General features: G+C 39.9%; 1 protein-coding gene across 1 annotated transcript in view; it reads left to right on the forward strand.

The window, feature by feature from the left end:
* Window positions 1-523: 523 nt before the first annotated feature.
* Window positions 524-26,524, forward strand: part of LOC140944793 (uncharacterized) — a 27,455-nt gene continuing 1,454 nt past the window's right edge. The window contains exons 1-9 of the mRNA XM_073393896.1: window positions 524-611; window positions 1,655-1,762; window positions 3,239-3,355; window positions 9,540-9,656; window positions 10,169-10,285; window positions 10,953-11,084; window positions 11,281-11,412; window positions 11,744-11,786; window positions 23,103-23,238. Coding sequence (XP_073249997.1) covers window positions 524-611; window positions 1,655-1,762; window positions 3,239-3,355; window positions 9,540-9,656; window positions 10,169-10,285; window positions 10,953-11,084; window positions 11,281-11,412; window positions 11,744-11,786; window positions 23,103-23,238 — 990 coding nt within the window. The remainder of the gene's footprint in view (window positions 612-1,654; window positions 1,763-3,238; window positions 3,356-9,539; window positions 9,657-10,168; window positions 10,286-10,952; window positions 11,085-11,280; window positions 11,413-11,743; window positions 11,787-23,102; window positions 23,239-26,524) is intronic.

Genomic DNA, 26,524 nt, shown 5'->3' on the forward strand with positions numbered 1-26,524 from the left:
TGCTTTTTTGGCCTAAATTGTGCTCAAATGGCTCCAGGAAGGGCTGAATCAGACTTTGGCCTGCAGGGCTGAATTGAAACTTTAGGGCTGACACAGATTTTTCTTATTTTCAGTGCGGGTTACTATTCTATATAACTTACTGATAGGACCATATTATACTTATCCGTATTATATTATAGCTATGCCCGTTAGGTATGTATGTAATCTGCATAGCTATATACCCCTTTTGGTCTGAAAACGGGGGAGAGAATTTATCCCCAGTTTTAACCTGAAATAGAACAGAGTAAGGAAAGTCAATTTTTTGTGTGTGAAATAGAGTAAGGGATTTAGGAATTATATGACGGCGCGCAGCCCCACCGCAATTTCCAGGGCCTCCTCATCCCACCCCGACTCGTAGTTATGCATCGGTTCTCTTTCACCAACGAAATTCATTGATATTTTTAAATGTCCATGAATATTATTTAATGTTTTTATATGTCAATGAAAATTTTTCAATATTATTTTATTTTTACAAGCTTGGACGATGGCTGACATGACAACATTGATAGTTATCAGTTCCTTTATCATGTTCCCAGCTGTGATGATGGCACAGGAAGTTGTAAACCATGGAGGTAATGACTAATGACATCAGGACCAAAATTTTATTGCGCACCTGTTTGTAGGCATTATGTCTAAGCACCCTGTTGCTGTTTCATATACAGAAAGTTGTCAAAAAATCATTCTAAAGTAACAAAAAAAAAAAATGAAATAATGATTTTTACACAAAAAATGTGCGATCAAGACTTCAAAACCAACCAAACGCCTTCGTTCAAGACTAATCCTCTGTTTTACTTTCTTTAATAGATTTTAAATGAATTTGTATCTTAGAAAATCGTGCTATTATTATTATTACTATTGTTATTATTATTATTATTATTATTATTATTATTATTATTATTATTATTATTATTATTATCGTCATCTTCATTTTTCTATTGTTATAAAATTATAATTATTCCTGTTCCTATACTACCGTGGCGAAGGTTTATAAAAGGGAGCTTATAAAGCGACAACGACGGCGACGGTTACAAAAACGTCAATAATGATATTTGTATTGTACTCTGGTTATTGACCTGATTGGTTAATTAAGTCTCGATGTGATTGGTCTTGTGTCAGTTAAGCCGTGTTGTTATTGGCTATAAAGACTCGGGTCGTTTCGATCGGTCTTTTGTCACAGTTTAACAGCGACGATCCAGCGACAGGAAATGGTGATGTCAACAATCACTCTTCTTATTGCTGAACATGCACCATTTCCAGACGAAACATTAAATCGACCGGGATTCTGCGACACGTATTACGCATTCTACAGACTACCATAACTAGTGCTCATCTTAGAAAGCTGGCTTACTAAATTAGACCAAAAGCCACTGGAATGGCAGTCAACGGGCACGGTACAAACGACTCATGGCGGACTCAAGCGAAACTGACTAAAACAGAAGTGACTTTATAGGCAAGAGACAATTTGACTAACAATAAACGACTGTAACAACAAACGACTTTGACTATGAAGATGACTACCCGACAGAGTCCTATTCAGGACTACACCCTGACGATCATGCTCCACCTACTAATGGATTTATATTTACTATTCATTTATTGTTTTGTTGTTTCGCAGTTTGTCCCGTTCCGATGAATAAAGAAGAAGAAAAGATAATTAAAGAGCAGGAAAGAAACAGAGAAGAAATGGAAGAGATCATGAGAGAGATTGAAATCAGTTGTTTAGGTGTGTGATAAAAAACCATGGGATGAATAATTAAGTACAAGTAAAAATAACTTAGGGAGGGTTGGGGTCGTTTTTGTTATACAAAGAACAATGTAAATTGCGCATTTCTGAACCCATTCTCTTCATTGGAAGCGTTGTCGCTCATGGGACGAAAGAATCACGCGCGGATACCCGGGGGGGGGGGGGGGGGGAGTGTACTCTGGATTTCAAGGGACAGATCCTCAAAGCTTTTGTTCCAACGCCTACTCTCCATTGTATATACAACGCTCCTCATTCAATCTCAATTCGATTATAGTGATATTGTCTGGGGTAATTGTGGAAAAACTTTGTTTGACAGGTTACAGAAGCTTCAGAACCGTGCCGCTCGTGTTCTAACCTTTTGTAGATATGATGCTTATGCCAACCGCTTATTTAAACAACTTAATTGGAAAGACTTGAGCACTCAGTTTCAAATACAAAAAGCCCTAATGGTTCACAAGTCTTTAAATGATCTTGTTCCAGGATATTTATCCTCTAAACTGTTAAACGATGTGAAACGCGCTACTCTCTAAGGGACTCTGTTAACAAACTGAGTGGGAACTAACTTCATGAAGAACAGCTTCAGTTATAGGGGAGAAGTGATATGAGAGGGCTAAATTTTTAACAATACCAATTAACTGCACTGAAGCACATGTACCATCACTGCGTTATGGCCAATACCTTATACATGCGCACAACCTTGTGCATGCGCACAACCATGGACAGCTGGTTCGCCCTTATTGGGGCTCATCCGCCTGGCATAGCCGTTGGGTCAATTAGCGGGGGATTGCTGGCGTATCAAAGACCATTTACTGCCGAGGCGAGTGCAAGCACTGCTTTAAGCGCCAGCTCCACCGTAAACAAGTGGTAGCTGTTGTTTGGGAACTGCAAAACAGTTCTCCCACGGCATGCGTATGGAGATGGTATCACTGAGAAAAATTGAACTGTGTGCCCAAATAAATTTGGGGGGGGGGGGGGGGGGGGGGTGAGGGAGGGGTTTTTGACCCATAACACATAGTAACTATTCTAAACATCAAATCCCCTCAGACACATTTTTTTCTTAGCAAAACTTTCCTTCCAAGGATATATTATTTCTTCCACATCTCCCAGACAGCAAAAATTGGTCCGAAGAACAGATATTTTGAGGAACAGATCCATTGGATGCCCCTGAGTGTAGCCTAGCAGCACTATACGATGCGTCCTTAGAGGTGCAAAGTTTCTTGATTGAAGTTTTAAGACTAACGTTCCAAGTCCTTTAACAAACATGTTTAGTAAATCACGCAGTGGTTGGTGACATTGAACGAAAAGTATTCATAGATTATAAAAATTTTGAACTCAGTTCAACTGTTGCAAATAAACCATTTAAACAACTCTTGATCGGCTGAAACTGAAAACTGACTTTGCGGGTGGATTACTTTACGTCAAATTCTTACCTAACTTCCACTTGCTGATTTGTAGATGAGTGTAAAACAGGACTACATAACTGCCACGATGATGCATACTGCACCAACACCAAGCGTTCCTTCACATGCACTTGTAAGCAAGGATATACTGGGGATGGTGTTAACTGTGCAGGTAGCAAACCATACGGAGCTTAAACTAGCAGGATTTCATCTTTAGTTTTATGCTATTCTATACCATAAAGATTAGAGCCAATCAGAAAGTTGGAAACCGGTTTCATTTTTGGTCGGTGGTATGTCACAGATCGGTAGCTTCTTGGTGTTGTGGACGCGTGCAACCACAAAATGACGTAATACAAAAGATTAAAAAGACACTGAACAATATCCATACCGCATAACAATTATAGCTTACCAAGAATAGTTTCCCCATCACCAAGAAACACCCCACAGGTCGTATCCATGAAAAATGTTGGTGTTAGTTGCAGCCTACAGATCCCCGTAGCCTGCGAACAGGCTCACATGTGCGAGGGTGCGAATGGGGTTAACAGTTAACTGATATTTGGCCAAAAAAACAGTAGTTAACTGATAATTAGCCAAAAAAATAGTAGTTAACTGATAAATGAAAAGTTAACAGTTAAGTGATATTATATTTTTGTTAATGAAAGCAACAAAGTTATCAGAAATGCTATTTTCTGGCATTTTTCTTTTCCGCTGATGACCCGGTGGCACATTAACTGATAGCGGAGCTCCACGTTCGCGCGAATTGCGCGCGTGGGCGGAGCCCCATAGCTAAGGAAATGTGGTAATCTACCCATCCCAGAAAATTTGGTAATCACTTGACCGTACACCGAGCGAGCGATCGAGCGATCGACCGTCCGTCCGCCCCACAGGCATACCAATGTAAAATAACTCAATCAACAGGTATGGGAACCCAAATGCAACTCAAGGTTTTATTTGGAAGGAAATCACATGGCCACCCGGACTTTTAGAAAGAAAAAAGTCGTATCTTTTTCGGCGTTATTTTTTATGTGTACACTAACGTGGATAACAGAGAAAGAGCTAGAGCGAGTTATTGAAAACTCGTAGGAAGAAAAACATGGAAATTCAAAGCGGCGGTGAGAAAATGAGAAATGCTAGCGGCCAGCAAGGTGAAAATGAGCGGCAGTGAAAAATAAAAGCGAACATGAACACTCGAAACAAAATATTGGGTAAGCACATACGACAATTTCTCCATAGAAATAGTGTGTAACTAGGAAGTTTGACGTTTTAGTCGTTCAAAACAGCGTTGTAGTCGTGCAAAACAACCGCAAGGGAAAGACAAAAAAGCGTGCTGCACGTGCAAATTTGTTTTTTGCTAATTAGAAGATAAAGTGTGTTCTGCACGTGCAATTTGTTTTTTTGCTAATTAGATCTATTAGTCTTGAAGCCATTTTCATTGTCGTTCCCCGTTTAGCATTACATGATTTAATTTTTTTTTTGTTTACACGTAATATATAGATTTAGCCAGGGCTAAAAGCGAAGCTCTTGTTAATAAAACTTGTAAACAAAAAAAAATTAAATCGTCTAACGGGGAGGCCAATGGAAATGGCATCAATAGATCTAATTAGCAAAAAAACAAATTGCACGTGCAGCACACTTTTTTTTCTAATTAGCAAAACAACAAAATTTGCACGTGCAGCACGCTTTTCGTCCTTCTTTGCCGTTGTTTTGCACAACTACAACGCTGTTTTATAGGACTAAACGTCAAACTTTCTAGTTGCAAATTGTTTTTATGGAGGAATTCTTACCCAACATTTTGTCTCCTGTGTTGATGTTCGCTTTTATTTTTCAGTGCCGCTCAGTTTCACCTTGCTGGCCACTAGCATTTCTCATCGTCCCACAGCCGCTTTGAATTTTCATGTTTTTCTTCCTACAAAATTCTTCTCTTTTGTTCTCAGAAACTAGCTCTAGCTCAGTTTCTCTGTTATCCACGTGAGTGTAAACATCAAAAATAACGTTGAAAAAGACACGACTTTGTTGTTGTTTTTTCTTTCTAAAAGTCCGGGCGGCCATGCGATTTCTTTCCAAATAAAACCTTGAGTTGCATTAGGGTTGCCATACCTGTTAATTGAATTATTTTACATTGGTATGTCTGTGGTGCGGACGGACGGTCGGGCGGGCGGGCGGTCGGTGTACGGTCACGTGATTACCAAATTTTCTCGGATGGGTAGTTTACCACATTTTTTTACCCATGGTGCTCCGCTGCGCGCTTCGCGCGCGAGAGCTCCGCTATTAGGGAGCTTAAGCAAAGACGTTTTTGAGCAACGGACGTCAACCGGAAGTGAGGACTTTTCCCTTGTAATATGCCTTGACGCTATGTAATTTGTATTGCTTAGTTTCTTTACTCTTATAGAGACGATTTGACTGAAAATTTGGGCAAAACTATCGCCCAAAAATGAAAAAGGGCAACTTCCGGTTGACGTGCGTCGCTCAAAAACGTGGTTGCTTAAGCTCCCTATTACTAGAAATACGTAAATCGCAGGACCTCGCGAAGGACTTCGGGGGAACGGCAAGTAAGCAGAGAAAAAAATTTGTAAATCTAAAAATTGTAAGCTATATATAGAAACATAACAAAACTGTTATACCTAAAATGAAAACTAAAGGAAAAGAAGAAGAAAAAAAAAGAAGAAAAGAAAAGAAGCGAAGAGAAAAAGGTTATGTCCGGAATCGAACTCGGGACCTCCGACACACCAAACCAAAGCTTTACCACTAGGCCACCCACGTGGAACACACACGATCGTGGGGCGAAATGTTATTATTAAAACCTTCGAGCCTTGTTAAACGTGAATTCAAAAGATATTTTACCGCAGAATGACTACAGTTTCGACAGTGAAAACCCAACGAAGATGCATTTCGTCGCATTTACATGTAAACAATGGAAGCCTAACAGCCTAGGCCGATACGGTATAAGCTCGTCTGCGAGCAAATCGTGTTTTGTTACCGCGATGTTCGCTCATATGTTTAGGCTAATTACCCAAAATCGCTTCCATTTGCTCTTAAAGTACTTTAGCATTCGAAATTCATTGAGTGATATTCCCTCTGCTCCGCTCTTTGTTGATGCCGTCTCCATCTTTGTTGCTTGGGCTGTTGAATTTCAAGTCGGCGCCTCGCTCCAGAGGATTTTTCGGTGTCAAATCTTCCCCTGCGAGGATTGAGAATTCGGCGTTCTTGTGTTTGCTGATCTGTTTGCACGAGAAATGGCTTGAGATTCACCGATAGTAAACATTGTTTTGCAGACGATGAAAAGACAGCTCTTCATGAATACTTTGGTCATTGATGGCATTCGAAATCGCTTTCAGTCGAATGTTGCCTAGAAACAAAAATGCGCCGTGAAGTCAAGTTACTGTATGACGTCATGGCGGACACCATCGGATATATACAAGTAAAGATGAGAGCTGCGAGTTTGCAGCTCGCTAGGACCCACACGCGGTTCACGCCCTGCGAGCGCACTTCGCGCGCGACGAGATTATAAACTCACTTCGCTTGGCGCTTTGCGAGGAATAATATATAGATTTAGCCAGGGCTAAAAGCGAAGCTCTAGTTTATTCCTCGCGAAGCGCCAAGCGAAGTGAGTCTATAATCTCGTCGCGCGCGAAGCGCGCTCGCAGGGCGTATGTATGTATGTATGTATGTATGTATGTATGTATGTATGTATGTATGTATGTATGTATGTATGTATGTATGAATGTATGTATGTAAATCTTTATTTAAACACGGGAAATCATCAGTTAAGCTTAAGTTAAAAACTAATTACAACTGCTTTACATGATTGCCGTGTGGGAATCCGATATATCAGCTACCTTCTTGATATTTCGCTTAAAATGCTCAACGGATGCAGCATTTTTTAAGTTTTTGGGCAAGTTATTCCATAACATGGTCCCGCTGTAAGAGAAGCTTCGTTTCAAATAATTGGTGCTTGGTTTGGACAGGGTCAGCCTTCCCTCAGAGTTTCTTAAGTTGTAAGCAGAGTGACGCTGAGAGAAAAGACTTTGTAGATATTCTGGAGCAAGGTCATTCATGGTTTTATACATCATTAAGGCTTTTTGTTTCTTTCGTCGAAGAGATAGCCTCTCCCAGCTGAGGGTGGAGAGAAGGTGGTTTGAGCTCGCATCAAAGGGTGACTGATTTAGTAATAACTCTGGCTGCACGATTCTGTAATTTTTGGAGCTTACCACCTAAGTAACCACTCAAACAGTCCCAGACGGGGCTGCAGTAATCAAAATGAGGCATAATTAAAGCGTTATAAATTTGAATTGCAGTTTCTTTGGATATAAAGGGCCGCACACGTTATAGGGCGCCTATAGCTGAAGAGACTTTCTTGCAAATCTCTTCAACGTGTTTACCCCAAGAGAGTTGAGCATCTATGGTAAGACCCAAGGATTTGGTATGATCTACTCTCTTGATAATTTGGTCATCAATTCTGATTTCTACATCGTCACATTGGGCAGATAGTCTTTGTCTTGATCCAATAATCATTAGCTCTGTTTTAGCAACATTTAGACTGAGCTTGTTAGCTTTCAGCCAACAGCTAAGGTTATTTAATTCAGGGGTTAGAGCTAGCTTAAGCTCTGTCAACGTCTTAGCAGATAACGTAAGGTTAGTGTCATCGGCAAACATTCTTGGTACGGCGCCCCGCAGGGAGTTGGGAAGATCATTAATGTAAATTAAAAATAGCAAAGGACCCAATATGCTACCCTGCGGCACGCCGCAACTGAGGGTACGAGCAGATGATAGTTTGCCACTGACATTACGTGAACCGCGTGTGGGTCCTAGCGAACTGCAAACTCGCAGCTCTCATCTTTACTTTTATATATCCGATGGTGTCCGCCATGACGTCATACAGTAGCTTGACGTCACGAGTTTCAATCTTTTTTTTAAGTACATGGAATTTGCACTTATGAGAAATCATTTTTGTAACAGACTTTTTTAATAGAAAGGCCGGTTTAAACACGAGCTCAAAAGCTCATGTTTAAACCAATCTTTCCGAAATAGTTTCGGCAGTTTCATCTCTTAAAAGCCTTGGATATCTTTATGAGGCTTTTGAAAAACGCGAAATAGGTACGTCTTCGAAAATGGTAACATTGAGGGACGAGAAAAAGGATGTCGACAAAATCTGTGTCGAGGTACAAAAAAGTTCGAACAACGCAGGTGGAAACCTACACGCCGTTTCTCAATTCAACACGAAACATTTAGTGCTTTGAACTACGCCCAAGAGCTTTAGAACCACAGTAAAGGAATCTCTTAAAGGAACTACGAGTTCGAAGTGGGCTACACTCACGAAAAGTCGAATTGTCCGGGGTTTCAAATATTTTCACGCCTTTGTCAGCATTCTCAACATTACTATGTCTCTACCATCGGTGCAAACGGTGATTGAATTAACCAATTGAATTCCAAAAATAATGGTTCAGTTTTGTTATTTAAGACTATATTTTGGCATTGATAATGTTTGTCGACGTCTGTCGCAATGGATTGCAAGGATTAAAAATGGATTGTAACTTAGGCCAACAAGATACAGGACAACCAGATAAGTACAAAACTGATTCGATCAGATAATGAAAGTGCCGAAGAAGGTGACTTTGAAGTAGTTTATGGCAGGACATGCATGACCATGTCGGAAAGATAAGTACGAGATCATGACTGGTGCGTCTGGATCTATGAGGCTAGTGTCATTCGACTTATATTTTCAGTTACTAATAAATTGTACAGTCAAACCTCTTTGATACGGACACCATAGGGACAGAACCAATTCTCCACTTTACATAGGTGTCCGTATTATAGAGCTAGGGAGTGTATGATTTTCGGCATTTCTGGGACCAAACGAACTCTCCGTAAAAGAGAGGTGTCCATAAGGAGAGGTTAGATTGTACTAGTGGCAGCGTTCATGTAAATTTATACCTTGATTTTAGTAAGGCCTACCCCCAAAAGTGATTGACTTGCAGAAGGAAGAAAAATTCGGGTTATGACAGAATAATATTCTCTGTAAGAAAGAGAAAGTTAATAGCGATCCAAAATTAGTAGTTAACTGAAAATTGGCCAGAAAAATAGTAGTTAACTGATATTTGGCCTAAACAATAGTAGTTAACTGAGATTTGGGTACCCCCATTAGCACCCTCATGTGCGAGTTCGAGGGACATTTTGGCGCGTGCATTTCCTAGCCCTATTATTCTCGCCGTCTTTGCGTGCTCGAGCCGCCAAAATTTTCTTTTTCTCAGGCTAAACTCCCCCAGCGAAAGCTTTCCAAGTGTGCAACATGTAAAACTGAGTCGACATAAAAATCTAACAAAGTCAGTTGATTATTCAGCATTAACTCTTGTTTGCAGACATAGACGAGTGTCAGACTGGACACCACCTATGTGACGCCGATATTTCAAAGTGCGATAACACTAAAGGATCTTACAAGTGTGTTTGCAAAAGTGGATCTGAACAAATATGTACAAGTAAATATACCACCTACCACTTCAAGATATGCTAATTGAAATGTATACTTATAATGTCTTCTTCTTCTCTCGGGTTTGCGTGGGATGAATCAGGTTGAAATGACAAAGGCATTGACAAAATAGGAACGTGGACGGCATATTATGATGCTTAACAGATCTACGGTTTGATAATTCAGCATTAACTCTTAATTTGCAGATAGAAACGAGTGTGAGACAGAAAAACACAACTGTAACGCCACCAGTTCATCGTGCCGTAACACTAAACGATCCTTTTAGTGTGCTTGCAGGGAAGGGTATTTCGAAAGTGCCGTTGTTTAGTAAATCACGCCGTGGTTGGTGACATTGAACGAAGAGTATTCATATAGATTATAATAATTTGAACTCAATTGAATTGTTTCAAATAAATAATTTAAACAACTCTTGATCGGCTGAAAGTGAAAACTGACTTTGCGGGTGGATTTCTTTACGTCAAATAAATTCTTATATCCTAACTTCCATTTGCTGATTTGTAGATAGGTGTAAACTGGGACGACATAACTGCCACGACGATGCATACTGCACCGAGATCAAGAGTACCTTCACTTGTACTTGTAAGCCAGGATATACTGGGGATGGTGTTAACTGTACAGGTAGCAAACCTGATAAGGAGCTTAAACTAACAGGATTTCATCTTTAGTTTTATGCTATTCCATACCATAAAGATTAGAGCCAATCAGAAAGCTGGAAACCGGTTTGATATTTGGTCAGTGGTATGTCTCAGATCGGTAGCTTCTTCGTGTTGAGGACGGGTGCAATCACAAAATGACGTAATACAAAAGATTAAAAGGACACTGTACAATATCTACACCACTTAACAATAGCTAACCAATAATAGTTTCCCCATCACCAAAGAAACACCCCACAGGTCGTATCCATGAAAAATGTCTGGTGTTACTTGCAGCTTCAGATTCCCGGTAGCCTGCGAACAGGCTTACATGTGCAATTTCGAGGGAAATTTGGGCGTGCACATTTCCTTGCCTTATTATTCTCGCCGGCTTTGTCTGCTCGAGCTGCCAAAATTTTCCTTTTCGCGGGCTAAATTCTCCCAGCGAAAGCTTTCCAAGTGTGCAACATCTAACTTGGTTCATCATTTGCATTTTTTAGTTATTTGGCATTCAATCTAACTTCCTTTTTTGTTTTGTCCACTACAAAAATTTATCATTCTATAAAAATATGATATATATCTATCCTCATTGGAAACAATCGACACAAAAATCGAACCCGATTGATAATTCAGCATTAACTCTTGATTTGCAGACATAAACGAGTGTGAAACTGGAAACCACCAATGTGACGCCAATAGTTCATTGTGCGATAACACTAAAGGATCTTACAAGTGTGTCTGCATGTCGGGTTTTTTCAAAAGTGGACATGAACATAAATGTGCAGGTAAATATACCATCGAGCACTTCAAGGTATCAATTAAAATGGATGCCTTAAAAATGTCTTCTTCTTTTGTCGAATTTAAGTGGGGTGAATCAGGTTGAAATGATAAAAGCATCGTCAAAATAGGAACGTGGACGGCATATTATGGTGCTTAACAGATCTACAGTTTGATAATTCAGCATTAACTCTTAATTTGCAGACATAAACGAGTGTGATTCAGGAAAACACAACTGTAACGCCACCAGTTCATTGTGCCATAACACTAAAGGATCCTTTAGGTGTGTTTGCAGGGAAGGGTATAACGAAAGTGTACCTGAACATAATTGTACAGGTAAATATACTACCGAGCACTTCAAGATATCTTAATTGTGAATGGGTACTTAAATAAATCTTCTTCTTTTCAGGCACGGGTTTACGTGAATCAGGTTTAACAGAAATTGTGTAATTCATCAAAACCTATCGTTTTCTTTTCTTAGTTTGTCCATTTTTTTTCTTTTGCTTTACTTTGAAAATAGAGATTGGATTAAAGAGATCGGAAGTAACTACTTGAAGAGCCCAAAATAGCGCGACGCAGCCACTCGCTCGAGGGCATGATGCGCACTGTCCTTCGTGAACTGGAATGAATGACAAATGACGCATTGTCGATGTTTTTTTTTTTACAGGTATGATGGTGTCAACTTGCAAGAAAATTTATGATAAGGCTTTGTGAGTACAGCATACGTGATTACTATGGTGTTAGCAACATTTTTTACTCAGTACTTTTTTCGTCTCGATGTAACACACAACTTTTCTCATATCATAGTAAGTACCAGGTTCGGACTTTAGAAAAGGGCTTTCTTTGCGTACAATGTGACCACATCCCCCCAAATTAACTGTTAGCTTCGTCATGTGGAGCTCTTTGTCGGTTAGTGTTATCTGGAAAAGGTGACTCCAATGGTTTTTACTATGATCAAAACCTCCCAAGTTTGAGTTTTAATTACATATTGTGGACAAAGATCTCGGAAAAATGAAATCATGGCTTTAATAGACATAGAGGAAATCTTGCTAGGACCAGTGTCAATACCAAATTTTAAAAGAAATTTATCGAACAGTTTCGCAGTTGTTATCGCGTTTATAGAAGTATGACACCACTTTTATGAAAAATTAAAGATTGGAATAAATTACTGATAAATCTGAGAAAGGTCCAAGTGTCAGAATTGTTACAAAGGAATACGAAGAGCGTTAATTTGCTAATGAAAAAAATTTCATAATTCTTATTAAATAGACTTTGAACTTGTGAGTAATCAAGGCAATAGAGTGATGAAATATGTTGTATACTTAATTTTTACCGTGCATATTTCTTAATCATATAAATTATTATATGTTAATCAGTATTATTCTAAGCTGTTTAAATTTGAGGGCCACAAGTTCATCCGTTTGACACTGTTGCTGTCACTTGTTACCTTCTTACGTAAATCTAGTTGTCATCATCATGATCTTACTATGCAATAAACAATCACGAAGGCAACACTATTCAGGCTGTGTTACATTTCGCCATGTCACCTAGTGCCATAAAATGGAACTGTAGCAGCAAAGGTTTCCAAATTTTTTTGTAGATATTATTTAAGTGTTGGGCCACAAGTTCAAATTTCCATCACTTCGGCTAGTGTTATGTTTGTAGCTGTCTGTCTATTAGTTTTCAATAAAGAGTTTCTATTTTTAAGGTTGACATACCTCAACGACAAATTTTGTTCACCCTAAACAATGGGTTTGTCCGAAATGTATTGGTATCTTTCTACCTTTCTACACACATGGTCTATATATCAACATAGGATGATGAATGTGCGTACAACAGCAGTACAATAAATAATGATGTGCACCTACAAGCATTAATTGAAAAGAGCATGCAACTAAAAATTATGCATATAAATACCCGGAGCATGATATCGCCATACGATGGGCTACTGCTTACTTTAAAACAATACTACGGTGTCCCAGAAGGCTCAAACACAAACAAAAAAGAAACCGCAAATAAAAAAAAGAAAACGCAATAAAAAAAGGAAAACGCAAATGAAAAAAAGAAAATGCAAATAAAAAAAGAAAATGCAAATAGAAAAGGGAAACGCAAATAAGACAAAAACTTAAGGTAGCTGAACACAGTTTTGGCAGTTTGTGAGTATATGTCATTTGCCAAATCATGGCAAGAGAAAGGTTGCAGCTCACAAGCTGAAACTTGGCAAGTGAAAAATATACTGATGAAAGATTTTGAGCGACAGGTAAAATTTGATGTTTTCGTAGTTTCCATGGCAGCATGAACGATTGAATACAACCTTAAAATTTCACTTTTGCTCAGTTTACATAATATTCGCTCATTAGATTTTCCTATAAACTTGCACAAAGCTTACTATAATTAATCATTACCATTTGAAACTTATTTGACCAAATTTTAACAGACGGGTTTTTAGATAGTCAATAACATAATTGTACTGTAATTATTACATGTGTCACAAAATTTGTCTGTTCAACTTCCATTTTAAAGTTCTCATTATTTAGAATACGATAAAAGCAGAAATTCCGCCAAATATAAAAAAATTTTAATGAGTAGATTTTGAGAAATCGTCTTCTGTTGTATCATTGCTTTTTCGCCGCCATGTTTGTTTGTCTAATTAAAAACACGCGCCGTCACGCGAGTTACCGCTGACCGCCTGCAAAACTGTGTTCAGCCACCTTAAAACAAACGCGCAAACAAAAAAGCACAACACAAACAAATAAAACAAATAACTTAGAAAGACGGAAGTAAAAAGCAAAACGGAAGTAAACAGGAAACGCAAAGAGCCTGAGTTCTCGCAAGCCGCCATGTTTAGTGCTTTTGATACGATTACGATACGGTGCGATTAATTGAACACTATTTTCACCATGGATTTCAAAACCAAGTTGTTGTTCATTTCCTTAATAATCGACATGCAGTCACGATGAATCCTTCAACTTTGAAACGACGGCTACGTGACTACGGTCTCAGCAGACGTAGCGTGGACGTTAGCGATCACGAAGTTAGGGAAATAGTACAAAGGGAAATATCTGGTCCCGGCAAACTTCGTGGTTACAGAGCAGTGTGGCACTAGCTAAGATTGAATCATCACATCCATGAGCCAAGAGAAAGGGCTGCCAATATTCTTCGTGAGCTAAATCCAGCTGGAACAAGAGAGAGAAGTCTGACGCAGAAGGGTACAGTATAAAAATCCTTTGGTTGGAAGTTGAAAGGTCAAATAACAGGCCTAAGGTCCCTTCAATGTGTAAAAGAAAATGCTGGTTGTCCACGCCTTGGGAGAATTGATCGTGGCACCAAAAATGGAACTTTGGCAGCGTGTACAGTTACTTCAGACAAGAAGGCAAAGGTCTTGCTGATCTCTGCACATTTCTTATACCACCGGCAGGGAGAAGTGAGAGAAAAATTCACTGGTGCTCATTTCTTAATTCTCAGAACTTGTCTTTTGCATTTATAATTATATTGTAAGGATAAATTTGAAGCAGATCGCACGCTTGAAGGCATATTGAGGATAATAAAATAACTCAGGGGGAAGAAAAAGGGCGATATATACTATGACTTTACTACGCTCCGTTTTAACACGGTAAAATACGGGAAACTCTCTCTGAAATATCTGAGACCTTTCTTGTGGTCTAGGCTAACAAAAGAGGAAAGTGACATATATAAAGAAAGATTTTGCAAATTTAATTTCAGATGGCGGATGTAACAACTGTCTTTTTTGCAATAGTTGAATTAATCACTTGTGCTGCTTTAGTTTAATTATTATTATTATTCATTCAAAATATTTCCCCGATTCTGATTGGCTAAAAGCACACGTTTAATTCACCATAACCAGTTACTGATGACCAAATTTGGAAGAATTTTGTGTTTAACGAGGAAATGACGTAAATAATGCAGCGTTCGTGCAGGTTAAGGCACCGCTAACGGAGAAGACCTGGGGACGACGTTGAGTTGTTTTGGTTGTGGAAACAAAAACGGCGGTCGTTTCACTCGTTTCAAGAGTAAGAGCTAGGCGAAAAAATAGCTAAAAACATGGCAAGGACAGCAAGAAGACAACTCGAAGGGCGACATCTGCTATTTGGAGAATATTTGCGGAGCTGGACAAACCTAAACGTGCACTATCGAAGATGAACTTAACATCGATGGATCGATGGAGGTAAGCATGTTTTAGCCATGTTTTTAAACTAGGAATTATTTTGAATGAATAATAAAACAATTATTGAATTCGGCTTTCGTATCATATGAAGAATTATGGAGATCTCGGAGGGTGTTATCCGTCGAGGCCGTAACACCCTCCTCAATCTCCATGATAAATCTTCATAAGATACTCAGCCTCATTCATTAATTGTTAATTAATATTAATTGTTATATGTTACTAGGCAACCAGTATCTTTGTAAGTGGATTAAATTTACTGCAAAAACCGTGGACGAAGATCCTGCTAGTTGTAAACGTTGGATCTCTAGAAAAGAGATCAAATCAGCCAAAATATAAAGAAACAAGAACGAGAAATCCGAGGACTACAGCAAAGCTGATTTAAAACAAAGTGTATTGTTTTTTATAACAATATTTCGGCTGGCCATACCAGCCTTCTTCAGGTTTGCAGATGTTACTGAACTAGGTGATTGCTACATAAGTTATATGTTTATATATGTTTATATGTTTATATATGTTATAAAAAACAATACACGTTGTTTTAAATCAGCTTTGCTGTAGTCTTCGGATTTCTCGTTCTTGTTTCTTTGTAAGTACCTTTCTATCACCTTTACATCTTATTGTACAAACTTATTTTATTATAAGCACAGTGCGACCAATTAGTGTGTTTATGGCGCTAGAACGTTTGACACTTAAAAAAAGTTTCACTAATACTACTACTACTGATACGACTAAATTAACCATACCCAAGGACGTAGATACCTACCTGTACGCACGGTACACGCGTGCGTACCTAAAACAAGCCGTGCACAAAAAAGATATCAAATGAATAGATAATGAAAAATGAAAAGTTAATTCTAAAAAGAAAGCAAGATGTCTAAAGATAATTATTTTAAGAGCACAGTTTGCCTCAATTCATTCAACTCTGGTTGTTTGTTTGAAATATATATAGTTTTCTAAAACAACGGACTTTTTTTCGCTCTCCACCCAAATGTCGGTTTCCAGAGAAACAAAGTAGTTCATTAATGGACCGAATCTTGAATAACATAAATATCTAGTGAAAAGCTGACAGGCGTTTTTACTAGAAACGTGTTCGGATTCCTAACCGTTTACGCACATCGATAAATCCCGGGAGCAACGACGAAGGCGACGGTGACGGCGACGGCAATGAGCCCAATAAGTGAATGAAAAACAACAAATTTTGCACGTCCAGTGCGCTTTTCTTTACAGCCTGTACGAACAAGACCGTAAATTTCCTTTTTGCCGTTGTTTGGAGGACGTAAACACGAGGGAAAATTCAATTTATTTTCTTAGTCTGAACTTGGGTGCGGTCCACAGGACTCCGTAGGGAAGTTCACCTATATTTGCCATTTTAAGAGAGTTGACAGGAATAAACGCGGAAAGTTAAAAAAAAAAAAATAACGCGCATTCATTATGATAGCTAGGGACGTTTTCGTTGCCCTCGCGGTCGTCGTTGCTAAGGCACCCTATATTCACGAAAGACACAGTTACATTTTGGTTAGCGGCAAAGTATCCGGATAAGTTGGACAAATTCTTTATACTACAAAACATTGCGAATCTACAAGGCATCGGATTCAAAATCTATAGAGACTTGACCAAATCGGCACCAGTTTCAATTCGGATTCACGCGCTGCATCTGCTTAAAAACGACGAAACGAACCCAGTAACAAAATAAAGTAACGAATCCGAAAAAGTATGTAGCCTCATTGTATGATAGATGATTGACGTGCATCAGTCAATTCACCCTAACACCCGACAAAGTATTTCATAAGTTGCTAAAATGTTATTTCATATGCAGAAAAAACTCTTAGGCTTACAACGTTACCAAATCTATAGCCAAGGAAGTTTTTTTTGTTTTTGCGGGGTTGAGGGAGGGGGGAGGGGGTGCAAAGCGATTTGGAGAATTGTGCGTACCCCTGAAAAAATCCTGGCTACGCCCCTGATACCATCAACATGCCAGCAGAAATTGGGACCGTAACTGGTATATCTCCACCTTGCCAACCTTCTGTGTCAGACTTCTCTCTCTTGTTCCAGCTGGATTTAGCTCTTTAATCTAATGTTTGGACTGTTTGCCTTGTTTACGTGTAACATAGTTTCTTAGTAGAGAGCGAAAAAGTACCAGGCTCAGTAGATTTTTCCTATTTGAGGAGAAAATGAGTTTTGATTTTTTTCCTAAATAAAGAGAATGATTTTATGCCCGTGATGGATTTTGTTGTTCCATACTAATATTCCCTTATACTTTACTGAGTGTATTTGGTAGTTAGTGCGTGTCTGTATTGTATGAACGTTTGAGGATGATCTTGTATTATATTTGTGAATATCTTTGTTCAGAGTAAAGAAATTGTTAAAAGATGAAGGTAAAATATTATGATAGTAACAGTACATAAACAAAGCAATGGCTTCATTGTTAATGTCATCTAAAGGTAGAGATGATAACTCTTTAAAGACTGGACTTGTATGATCTGTAAATTTTGAAAAAGTTATCATTCTTTAGAAGTTTCCTTATTGTTTGATATGTCTTCTTGAAATATTTGCCGTTAGAATTATGGTATCAAAAGCCCTCAGAGCTCTTTTTATTCACTGCCACAGTAATTTGGCTTATAAACTCTGTACATAATTCGCGATCCCAGATCGCGCACAATTACGGCAGCCGCAAGCGAAAGATGTAGTCCATGTAGAGCATAGCATAGTTTTGACTACAAAAATAACGGTGGGTCAATGCACTGTGCTCCTTTGTGGACGTAGTAAAAAACTCCAAAGCATTGTAGAAGCGAGTTAGCCACTAAAATAGGGTAAACTAAAGAGCTTGATTTTCAATATTTACTTGCCGGTTGTCCAGAGCCGGGAACTTTGCTCTGCTCTGATTGGATATTACTAAGAAGGCGTGAAAAATATTCCGCGAAAGCTCTTTCTATAAATAAATTTTCGTGGGAAAGGGTTGACTCCATTTCCATTTCTCCTCGGCCTGGCACGCCTTCCTCTTGGTCGCAGTCCAGGTTTGCTCACTATTGAGAGGCGTTGGTATGCGGAACTGGAATACTGGTGGATTGAGCCTTTCCCGGCCAAAACAAGAACAGCAAAATTATGTTTGGCAGTATTTAATATCTGGCTGGAAGTCAAATGCATATCTCCGACAGGTTACAGAAACTTGTCGATCTTCTCAGTGAACTTGTTGCTTCATGGGATGGGATGCTGATTTTGGCAGGCGATGTAAACATCGATATGATCAAACAACAAACATCTGATGTCAAGCGGTATACTGAAATGCCCTCGAATCACTGAACCTGACGCAAGTCGTCACCAAAGCAACAAGAACTACGAAGTCGAGTCAAACGCTTGTTGATCACGTTATTACCAATCTTCCTAAACGCGTTACACATACTGATGTTCTCCCATGTACACTCGTTAGCGATCACGACGCGTCATATGTTTTTGCTTTCTTTTAATCAATATTTATCCAGGGGCATCCAATTTAGCAGAGCTAATGAAATGGAACCCTGTCACAACACAAAAACAAAGACATTAAAACTAGACAATTAATTAAGTTACAAAGTCAACATGTACTGTAGGCGTTACTCATGGCACTTTAGCTTGATTTTAATTCGCTGAAGGTCTCTACGTATACTTGTCTAATGATTCTTGGTAGGGTGTTGTAGGTCCGAGCACTGGTTATTCTGAAGCTACCTTGGTTTTATTAGTTTTTGCGAAGGGAGGGCGCAGCAAATAACGGCTTTCGATGTTATCACCCTGGAAAAGGTGCGCGTGCCTAAACTCTGCAAGTAAGTACGAAGGCGCTATTCCATGAAGACACTTATGGACTAAGACGCATTTGAGATAATTTCTGCGTGCTTGTAGGCTGGGCCAGCCAAGTGTTGATTTTAACTCCTCAGCCCCGATAGATCGACCTTCAATAATACATTCGGCGCGTCTATTTAGCTTGTCTAGATAAGCTTTGCTCCCAACCCCACAGCTGTCCCAGACAGGCGAACAGTAATCAAACAATGGCAAGACTATAGTTTTGGAGAGCATTTGACAAGTTGGCTTGGAAAGAACTTTACGCGCTCGACGCAGAATACCTAATCTAGACAAGATCTTATTACTGATATATTCTACGTGGTCCTTCCAAGATAAGGTGTTGTTTATAGGACTCCAAGATATTTAAACTTGTTAACTCTTTCTTAACGGGTGTTACTGATTTCTATAACTAGATCATCAGCCTCCGTAGTCCTCTGATGAGTACCAACAAGCATAATCTTCATTTTTTCAAGATTAAGTATTAGAAAATTAGCTTGAAGCCAGCTTAGGACGTAAGTTAGGCCACTAGTTAACTGAGCTTGAATTTCACTGACTGACTTGCCTGCAAAAAAGACAAGTGTATCGTCAGCATAAAGCTCGACGCTACAACCTTGAACCACCAGAGGTAAGTCATTTATGTAGACGATAAATAATAAAGGGCCAAGTACGCTACCCTAGGGGACCCCGAAAGATATAGGCTGGGGCTCTGACAAGACCCCATTAGTGCAAACATTTTGGGTGCGCATGGTTAAGTAGGACATAGTAAACCATTGGATAGCAGAGCGATTCATTCCTAGTGAAATTAACTTATCTAACATGATGCTATGATCTAAGGTGTCAAAGGCCTTGCTTAGGTCTAAAAATATAAGGCCAGTTAATAGTCCTTTGTCAATGTTTTCCAGCAAAGTGTTTGTCACGTGTGATGGACAGTCAATGCGCTTGTCATCCGTTTCACTCCAAGATACAAGGTTATTAGGTACGAAAAACAGTTAAGGGACGATTTCACTCAACTACTTTTGAAGTCGTTTATGCTTTAATTAGAGGATCCTAACGAACAAGCAATCGCGTTCAATACTCTTATTTCGGACTGTTTAGAGTGACATACACCCTTAAAGCGTGTGAGGGTGACAGACAACCTGTGCTCTGGTTGAATGATCCGAACATTCGAACGCTGCAGGAGGCACGCAAGCGTTATCGTAGGAAAGCACACACACCCCCTCACAGTGAAGCTGCGTAGGACATCTTGAAAGAGTCCCGTAACAGTCTTAAGAAACTGATTAGGAAAGCAAAGAGAAGGTTTGTGACCAATGCACTCTCGTCTAAGCGGCACAAGGAAGTATGGAAGACGATCCATCGCATACTTCACCCTAGCCATCAATCAATAACTGTCTATCCCGATGAATTGAATGAGCACTTTGCTTTTGCAGCTGAGCGTGTCGATGCCTCAGTGGTAGTTGATAAGGAGGAGCTGCATACGCGTATTAATGCGCTTGCGCATGACCCTGATACGTCCTTTGGTCTGAAGAGTGTTACCTATCATGAAGTTATTCGGGAGAGCAAAGCGCTGTGATCCGACTGCTCTACTGGTCCGGATAACATTCCAACCAAATTCATCACGCTATTTTCAGACCATTTAGCATCGTCTTTAACGCATATCTTAAACACGTGCATTTCGAAACTGGACTTTCCAACTCTTTGGAAGGTTGCACGCATTAGTCCCATTCCAAATGTGGGCGAACCCCAGGCAAATGACGATTTTCGCCTTGTTTTCATTTTGCCTGTGTTATCAAATGTTTATGAAAGACTGTCTTGACGTCAAATGGTGGATTTTCTCACGGAAACTGCTGCGCTTCAGCCAAACGTAAGTGCATATCGCAAAAGCCACCCAACTACAACTACTTTGCTTGCAATAAGATATGATATCCCCGAGGCAATGTACAGAGGTGAGGTCACCATTGCAATTATGGAAGACTTTTCTAAAGCTTTTGATACAGTTGTGTATGAGACATTTCTGTGCAAATTGCGTAAGCTAGGGTTTTCCAAGTCCTCTCTACATTAGATTGTGAGTTATTTGACTGATCGAACGCAGCACGTCCATATCGGTGATCTCTGGTCGGAGCGCATAAATGTGTCTTTTGGGGTACCTCAGGGGTTCATTTTGCGTCCCCTCTTATTCAACCTTTATGTCAACGACTTGACAGACGTACTCCCAACTGAAGTAAATTGCCATCAATATGCGAACGATATAACGATTTATAGTCACTCTAAACCATCTGAGCTTCAGAGTTGTCAGGTGGAGATGCAGGCTGCGCTGGACAAGCTTTCTACCTGGTCATCCCGATGTAACTTGGCCCTCCATCCTAAAAAGACTAAAGTAATGCTTCTTTCAACTCCCCAGATGTCAAGAACACATGGGCTAGACGGACACTCCATCCATCTCTAATGGAAAGGGTCTCGAGCGAGTTTCAACTTTCCGCCTACTTGGTACGGAAGTGCACGAAAACGTCAACTGGAAAAGAGAGAGAAACTCCAAGATCTCAAGCTGTTACGGAACTTTGTCTGTACTGAAGAAGTTGAAATACCGTGCCCCCTATAATGCCAGAAAACACTTGGCAGGGTGTCTTATTTTGTCAAAGATCGATTATAATGACATTGTCAGTGATACTATAGCAGATTACCTTGTTAAGAGACTTCAGCGAGTACAGTTAGCGGCTGCTAAGCTGTCTACCTGGTCATCCAGATGTAACTTGACGCTCAACCCTAAAAGGACTAAAGTATGATGCTTCTTTCAACTCCCCAGATGGCACGAATTCATGGACTAGACGGACACTCCATCAATCTCTGCGCAAATGGAAAGGGTCTCGAGCGAGTTTCAACGTTCCGGTTAGCGGCTGCTAGTTTTGTTTTAGGACGCTACGCAACTAAGCTTGATTTACTTTATTAAATACGTTCATACACTCCCGTAGTACCCTCGAAAACCATACCCTTACCCGTTTTCAGACCAAAAATGGCGCAAAAACCATAGTCTTTGGAGCGGCACATACCTATATGGCTTATATAAGGGAGTACGTACCCTCCCGCGGATAACTGTGGGCCCATGTGGGTTAAAGTGGATAAGGTGACTCCGCTTTTTTTTATTAAAACAATCAATAAGGGCAGCAGAGTTGCTAGCCAGGAAACGCGGTGCTCTTCCGATTAAATTGTATTTATTCGCGAGAGCGCTTTTTGATTTTTTTTTTCGAGGGCGGTGCTCTTTCAAGCAACTACGGTTTTCATTTCATTTGAGGACCTTATTACTCTTGTGGTTCATCTGCATTACATTTGAAAACTTTTACATTTGCTGTCAGTTATCACATTTCTGGCTTCAACGGCCTAACTATCCTTTCTACTGCTTTTGGAGCGGGTACATATAATTCTTTTTTAGGCCGCACCACCCGATTCAAATAACCTTGGCTGCATTCGGCTGGTGCTAATTTTGTAACCGTACGTCTGTCGAGGTATATCAATAGTCCAGTTTCGAGTTCGCTATGACCGCTGAATTAAAGAAGTGAAGACGCATTTTTTACAGGCTTAGCCTCCATCCGAGGTAATATATTCACAAATTCCAACGAGAAAAAGACCTATTTATTACTCTGTCTATTGTGCATATTCAAATTTTAAACACTTACTTGCCGGAATTTCTGAATATTTTACTTTACATCGAGGGTAACCCTGTATAAATGTGCCGTTAATGTTTGTATTCAGCGGTAATTTTTAATTTGAAACTGGACTATTGTTCATTTGGTTTTTCTTTGTTGTAAGGTCGACATTGCTTCATACCAAATGTCAGTTTTGTCCGCGACGTGCGAAAGATTGTCATATTCTTGTTTATATTTATTCTCTTTATGTCTCTAAATCCAATCGTTTATTGCATCTGATTCAATATGAGGACGGTGGTCACTTACTAAAACATGCAGAGAAAACAAATCTTGCTTGATTTCATGCAGTGCCTCAAAAATATATCATTATATAAATATCTATTTACTAGGGAGCGTGAAAACAAAGCCTACATCCTGCAAGTGGAGTCTAAACCAATTCCTGTGTACTGTCACATGGAAGCTGCTGAGCTTGGAGCATGCGGAGGAGGTGGATGGACGCTCGTCATGAAGACCGATGGCGAAAAGGTAGCAGCAGCGATGCAACAATTTTTTCCCTCGCCGGGATTTCGCCCAGAAGGCGAAATCCCGAGGAGGCACTCTCGTAACTCGGCGTATATTAAGGAAAGTACTTACAGCTGGAATATACAGTCAGTATGCCAGAAAAAAATCTCGACTTGTCTGAACAGGGGCCGCGAGGAATCGGTAGGTAATGATGACGTTTCTATTGTTTGCGCCCGCAAGTACGAAATGGTTAGGATGACGTAAAGACAAAAAATCGCTAGGGGACCGGTTAGGTAGATTTTGTGACATTTATCGTGCAGTCATACTTCGATACTCTTTCACGTTACGTGTTATCAGTGACATTCTGTGGAGCAGTTGTTTTGAAAGTTATGACGTGTTATGGACCAAAAGACACTCGTTAACCCACAGGCGGCCCAAACTCATTACATGAACGCGGACGTGACTCTTGCTTGCGAGCGGTGTTGTGTTACAAACGGTTATTTACAAAGGCTTGTATGGGATCTATCGGTTTTTTCTTTAAAGAGATAAAAAATGTTATGTTTTTAAATAAAATCGACGTACCTTATTGCCTTGTTGTATTCTTTGTTGTTTGCTCGCGTCTTAGGCCGTTTTGAAGCGTTTTCGGCGAGTTAGCGCTATTTTGGTGTTCCACTGCTAAAAGAAAGACAAGGCAGAACAGTGATTCCCGGAGTGTCCGTCGCTCGAGGCGAATAATTCCACTGGAAAATTACCCCCGGCCTCAATGCCTTCAGAAATTCAAAGCAGAGATGTTGCAGTTCCATGTCCATTGACTCGATTCGCAATTCCTTCCACAGATCGTTCACTAGCGATGCTTTCATCTCTTGCTCGATCGGCTTCACGATTTCAAAATAGGCTCGTCCAAACTGCCGTGGACCCGTTCACCGGTCGCATAGTATGTCGGGTAACTAAAATAAGCCCAATAAGCGTAGCCAGCGGGGCTGACGGGTTTGTTTGTTTGTCGACTACGGGCCGCTGTCTACCCTCGCCGGGCTTCTTTTAGTTACCCGACATACTATGCGATCGGTGAAAGGGTCCACGGCAGTTTGGACGAGCCTATTTTGAAATTGGGAAGCCGATCGAGCAAGAGATGAAAGCATCGCTAGTGAACGATCTGTGGGAGGAATTGCAAATCGAGTGAATGGACATGGAACTGCAACATCTCTGCTTTGAGTTTCTGAAGGAATTGAGGCCGTGGGTAATTTTCCAGCGGAATTATTCGCCTCGAGCGACGGACACTCCGGGAATCACTGTTCTGCCTTGTCTTTCTTTTAGCAGTGGAACACCAAAATAGCGCTAACTCGCCGAAAACGCTTCAAAACGGCCTGAGACGCGGGCAAACAACAAAGAATACAACAAGGAAATAAGGTACGTCGATTTTATTTAAAAACATAACATTTTTTATCTCTTTTAAGAAAAACCGATCGATCCCATACAAGCCTTTGTAAGTAACCGTTTGTAACACAACACCGCTCGCAAGTAAGAGTCACGTCCGCGTTCATGTAATGAGTTTGGGCCGCCTGTGGTTAACCGCAGATGAAGTTCTAAGGTGCGTATAACTGTGTATATATATGGAGAGTTTGCCAGACACAAGTTCACAATTTTTTGATTGGAAACCTTGCCAGACACTCTTTCTCGCTCTTTGACCGGAATAAGACTCAGCCCCAAACAAGCAAGACGAGTGAACAACGGCTAACTTATGACTAGCAGAACCAGGGACGATTACAGAAATTCGCCGAAAATCAAATTCTGTGCTGACTTATTCCCTGCTCACAGATGTCCTTCCGCTGTAAAATTTAAAATAAGACTAGAATGCGCTAGCGTGAACTGATCAAACGTCCTTTTAATTTCTAAGGCTTACTTTCTGGCAAATAAAATGAACTGAATGTAAAAAGTGAAAGAGAAATAGCGAAAAATTCAACTTCTAATTAAATCTTTTCTTATGGTTTAGAATAAACTATTCTCGAAACTGAGAATGTTTTGATCAAAGCTGTGTAAATCGAACTGAAACTGAAACTGCGTTTCCTGTATTTATCTCACCTATTGTATGGAATATGTGTGAAAATCTTCATTATGAAGAGCTACACAACAAGCAAGAATACTATTGACCGACAAATAGAGAACGGGGGCAGCTGTAGTGTCAACTATTACTAGTAGTATTCATTGATAATATATTGCCCGCGTTCATGATCGGCTCCAATCCCTCGACTAATTCTTCATAACCAGCCGCCGTTTACCATATTTGGAAGATGTAGGACTGAATATACGTGATCGATTCTATGGTATATTGCCCACTATTAAAAACTGACTCATTGGATAATGCAATTCTAGTGCTCTGATTGGCTTAGCCATCATGGTATATAAGCCATTAATAAAATCCAACTAGTGGTCTGTTATCACTGCTGCGTTCTGATTGGTTGAGCTACTACTAGGCTATATGTTATAGCCCACTAGTAGCGAAAAGCGCGGGCTTTTTGGCGGCAAAAAAGGATTAAAGTCCAGCTTTAACTAGCTAATTTTTTTTTATTCTCGATATTTTTGACCAACTAGTTGGATTTTACTAAAACAATTATTCCTCTCGCCCTCATGGCCTCTGAGTCAATAGCCCATTCGACCTTCGGCCTCATGGGCTATTGACTCAGAGCTCACTCTGGCGCGAGAAATTATATTATAATTATACCATGCTCTCCAAATATGGTAACTGTACGCGTCTGCTCAAAATTAAAAACAAGCTGAAAATCGGTTGTTTTTACAAATAAAGTCGGGAAGAATTCTTAATACTGTTTTGTGGGCGTTCTTGATAAAACAATTATTCTACTCGCCCTTGTTGGATATGAGATGATTATAGCCATCTCGGCGCTACGCGACCTCGTTGGCTAACCTACCATTTCATATCCAACGCGCACTCGTGGAATAATTGTTAAATGACCCATCGATCAACCTCAAGCAGTTTCCTTTAAACTATTTTTTGCTAAAATTGCGACCGACAATTGCTAGCAAATCAGTTTTGCGTCAGATTGCAATGTGAGTGAACAGCGGAGCTGGTTTTAGAAAAGTAACTAAACAGCTTTTAAAAAATTAGTTGAAACGAACATACCGTCAGCTTTTGGCTGGGGGTACAGGTACTGAAATATCAAATTTGGAAATTGCCAATCCATACTGGACCGCACGGTATGTGAGTCTGTTGTGTAAAACCATTCCGGCTCATGTTTAAAATTAGCTGTTAGGTAAATTTTAAGCTTTGGTATGAATGGGGCAAAGGGCGTGATTT

This window comes from Porites lutea, chromosome 7 (assembly GCF_958299795.1).
Source record: "Porites lutea chromosome 7, jaPorLute2.1, whole genome shotgun sequence".
Classification (NCBI taxonomy): domain Eukaryota; kingdom Metazoa; phylum Cnidaria; class Anthozoa; order Scleractinia; family Poritidae; genus Porites; species Porites lutea.